The sequence below is a fragment of the Nanorana parkeri genome, unplaced genomic scaffold, assembly GCF_000935625.1.
Source record: "Nanorana parkeri isolate BGI_ZX_2015 unplaced genomic scaffold, ASM93562v1 scaffold1182, whole genome shotgun sequence".
In the NCBI taxonomy this organism is placed as follows: domain Eukaryota; kingdom Metazoa; phylum Chordata; class Amphibia; order Anura; family Dicroglossidae; genus Nanorana; species Nanorana parkeri.
The window spans coordinates 435094-436475 of NW_017307450.1; the positions used below are offsets into that span (position 1 = coordinate 435094).

Sequence of the window (1382 nt, forward strand, 5' to 3'; positions counted from 1 at the left end):
TTTTTTTAATACAACCAATCGATTAGTTGAAAAAAAAAATCATGCAACTAATCGATTATGAAAATAATCGTTAGCTGCAGCCCTAGAAAACTTAGTGCTTCTTATAGATTTCTATACACTAATGTAAACCAGTACTTTGTCCATTTAGGCAAATGCAACAGGCTCACTTTAGGGCAGGGATGGTAAGGGCCACACCACCAGTGGCCTGTTGACCCACAGGAGTAAAACATAGTATAGGGAGGCCAGCATGACCTTGTGATCAGAGTCTAAGGGGCCAATTGCCAAGCCACGGATGTCATATGGTAGGGGAGGGTTCCAAGTGTTGGGTTGTAACAGCGATTTTGTGCAGCAAGCAAACTGGTAGATGAGGGCGTGCATTGAAGGCAAGTATGTCCTCCTTAGCGTCCCTGCTCTAAAGCAAACCAATTACTTTGTCTCACTCCAGACAAAACTTTTTTTTTCTTCTAGTTTTTCTTGATAGGCTTGGGAACAGTAAAACATTTTAGTCAAGTTTTTTTTTTCTTCTGTCCATGACCTCATTGGGGAGATTTTAACTCACTTCCTGTCCTTGCCCAAAGGAACTAGAAGACAGGCCATATGATTATCCTGGTAAAGGTTCTAACCATTCCCATTTAATTTCATAAATAATACAACCTTTCAGGAAAAAGGAAAGCACAGTAGCAGGAAGAAGAAAAAAAGTGTACCAGAAACCCAAGGACTTACCATCCTGTCTTCAAAGGTTTTCACCAGGATACCATCGGGGAGGGATGTGGCAAGTAGAGCCATCTCCTTACGCACAGTGCTAAAGAACTTCTTAGCTTCAGGGGCCTGGAACTCCAGTTTTGCAAAACTATGCCCCTCTGGGGAAAGCAGAGATATAAATCAGACACTGAGGTTTTCAAATCACTGCAACATTAGAGCTTTCATTTCACAGACACTAGGTTCAATATCAGAACATTCCAGACAAACATAAAGTCAGCAAGTAAAGTGACTTAGGCTATCATGTCTATCCCAATGAGACACTAGAAGAACTGCAGCAATGAATGTAGATTCAAGATTATAGTTGTAATTTACCAGGATTTTCACTCTGAACAACAGCCCAAGCTCCAGGTCAGAGTACAGCTGCTGAGGATACACCACAAACTATATTAAAGCACCCTTTTATTCCCAAATCCACATATACCCCTGATGGAGTCGGTATGTCTTGGCTCCTGAAATTCATCGGCATTTGTACATTTTTAAAATTGGGGGGGGGAAAAAAGATTTATTTTTTATCTTGTTCTTTTGAACTTGCTATTTAAAATTTTTAAAACTCCCAAGACAAAAAAATATTGAAAAGAAATATATATATTTTGGGGTAATAAACCCCCCCCCCCCCCCCC

General features: G+C 40.3%; 1 protein-coding gene across 1 annotated transcript in view; it reads right to left on the reverse strand.

Moving 5' to 3' along the window:
• The window catches only part of UBE2O (ubiquitin conjugating enzyme E2 O), a 64283-nt gene that overhangs the window by 23477 nt on the left and 39424 nt on the right, over window positions 1–1382 (reverse strand). The window contains exon 15 of the mRNA XM_018568408.1: window positions 724–860. Coding sequence (XP_018423910.1) covers window positions 724–860 — 137 coding nt within the window. The remainder of the gene's footprint in view (window positions 1–723; window positions 861–1382) is intronic.